Raw genomic sequence first — 2741 nt, 5'->3', positions numbered from 1 at the left:
ACACACACACACAAACACACACACATACGCACACGCACATGCACCCCACCCCCCAACACAAACATAGATACACAACACCCACACCCACACACACACACTCACACACACACACACACTCGCACACACACTCACACACACACACTCGCACACACACACACACACACACACACACTATTGCACCACCCCCAACATACAAAGTAAAGAAAAAAAAATGATGTTTTGCCCGTTTCGAGCATGCCACAAAACGAGAGTTGATAACACTAACTAAAACTTGTGAACTCATCTCCAAACGTGCCATTTGAAATATCAATGCGCGTTTGAAAAGAGAGGTGTTTTTAATGGAGTGGAGTGTATAAGATATGTACACCCCCCCCACACACACACAAATACACGCTCACAAATACACACTAACCCACACAGGATAAATCAAAACAAAAATGTGACGGTGGGCACTCTATAATACTATTCATAACTTTTAAAACTATCAAAATGCTCTCTTCAATTCATTCTAGATTCACCAAATACTCCAAAATCGACCGCTTGTTCTACACAGTCCCGGGTATGGACAATATCCCTTCCGCTAACATGAGCCAAGAGTCGTTCGGTGAAGAGATGTTCTCTATGGAGTCAGATAAGGACATTCCCCTCAAGATTGGTTACTACCATCGCTGGTTCCGATTTGGCCAGCCGGGCGCCATGGGGCAAAAGGTTTGGAATTATTCTGCCGTGCCAAGGCATACCGACGTGTCCGCAAAACTTATACTTTTTATGCATCTTCGTTTAAATGGACACCTATACCCATTCTGCATTTTGTGTTTAAGGCAGGAAGATGTATCTGCACTACAAATAGGATATTTCACTATGGCAAACAGACGTAACTGAAGGGCCATGCTCATATTTCCAATGGCAGCGCAACGTAACTCAAAACCATAAAAAGTGCAGATAGGTCAGTATTATTACAACTACATATTTCTATACATTCTCAGACATTTACACCTATAGATGCTTTCTACGCACCTATGAGGGAGGCACACACACACAAATACTACACACACAGAGAGAGAGAGAGAGAGAGAGAGAGAGAGAGAGAGAGAGAGAGAGAGAGAGAGAGAGAGAAACACACACAAACACACAAACACACACATACTTACGCAAACACACATATACACACAAACACACATACACACTTTCACACATGCACACACGCACACATGCACACATGCAAATCTACGTATCTATTTACCGCTGACAGGTTAGAATGTTTGCTTTTTCTGACAGTTTAGAATGCTTGTTTTCGCTGGTGCTAAAGAATGTGCGTTTGTCTTCGTTGATGTTTCAGGATGGATGATTTTCTTCGCCGATGTCGAAAAATGGTTGATTGTCTTTCGCTGGTGTAAAAAAATGTGATGAGTGTTTTATTTTACTGATGTTATAAATTGGGTGTTTGTTTTCGCTGATGTTAAAGAATGGGAATTTGTCTTTCTCTGGTATCAAGGAATGGGCGTATGTCTTTTTTTTATGAGTGTTATACGGCACTCATAACTGCATAAGATTATACTATTGAGCGCGTGGGACACATTAAACATTTATTTCAGTTGGTGGGAGATTTTGAATTTTGCCCGGGTGGCGGCCGAAACGAAGCCTACTCTTATCGATTTTAGACCACCTAGGGATTTTTAACGTGCGCAACTTGCACACAGGTCCTCCGAGGGAGATTTTCGCCCTAGTCTGAGAAGGCTAGGTGTAGATTTTGGGTGTATCAAAAAGGTACAAAAATGTAAATTTACAGTTTTCAAGGACACTCAAGCTCTGAAAGTCACCAAATTTTGGTGAGCATTTTCACGCTAATTTTACCCACTTCCTTCAATCCCAAATACCCTGACTTCTATCAATGATAGATGGATAAATGCTGAAAAAAACCACAAAACCCCGGTTGTCTGTCTTCCCATAGACTGTCGCTCGAGGGTACAACGACGCCAACCTTTGGGTGGCTCAGACCACGCAGGAACGAGTAGCTCCCATCCGTCTGCATACTTGTACGTCGAAGAGGGTGAGTAACGATTCCATTCGCCTCTTCCCCCCCCCCCCCGGTCCCCTCCCCGTCCCCTCCTCGTCCCCACCCAAACATATTATTTGTCACTCCTCCTCACCTCTTTGTCCTTTTTAATGTCCCATCAGTCTGTTCTTATGTCTCATTTTCGCCTACTCTTCTAACTGATTATTGATGTATTACCATCCCAACCCCACCCCACGCTAACTCAAAAAACAATTACAACAAAAAACGAAATAAAGGAAAAGAAAAAAGGGAACAATATATGAAAAAAAAAAAAAAAACATCAATTGAACCAAAACAAATAAATAAGAAAAGAATATAAAAATTATAATTCGTCCGTCAAAATCGGACAATGACTAAAGCGTCAAAGATAAGGATAATTTATTCAAGAGTAGTAGAGGAAATAAGTATTAAGATAACTTGTGGCTTGTGCTGTGACCAATGAGACCAATTCTGTGAAATAGGTGTTTGTCACATTTTGAGCATTTGAAAGCCCCAATTCCACGACTTGTGGGCATTAATTGTAGCTTGCGGTGAGCTTTTCTTTTGGTTTCAGTGTTTTCAATTAATTCTAAAAGAAGGAAATAGAAATGGAGTAAATATTTAATGAATCGACCCAATTTCGATCTTAAAAGCGACGTGCTGCATTGACTATGGCTGCTGGGTCAACAGCTGAATGTTATACATG

The 2741-nt window shown here is 41.3% G+C and overlaps 1 protein-coding gene across 1 annotated transcript in view; it reads left to right on the top strand.

Annotated features, from left to right (window-relative positions):
• Positions 1-2741, top strand: part of LOC101854983 — a 19155-nt gene that overhangs the window by 8149 nt on the left and 8265 nt on the right. Inside the window, exons 7-8 of the mRNA XM_013088291.2 lie at positions 513-708; positions 1952-2050. Coding sequence (XP_012943745.1) covers positions 513-708; positions 1952-2050 — 295 coding nt within the window. The remainder of the gene's footprint in view (positions 1-512; positions 709-1951; positions 2051-2741) is intronic.

This window comes from Aplysia californica, unplaced genomic scaffold, assembly GCF_000002075.1.
Source record: "Aplysia californica isolate F4 #8 unplaced genomic scaffold, AplCal3.0 scaffold00718, whole genome shotgun sequence".
NCBI lineage: Eukaryota > Metazoa > Mollusca > Gastropoda > Aplysiida > Aplysiidae > Aplysia > Aplysia californica.
The sequence above is the reverse complement of the archived record's forward strand: the minus strand, read 5'-3'. Positions and strand labels throughout refer to the sequence as shown.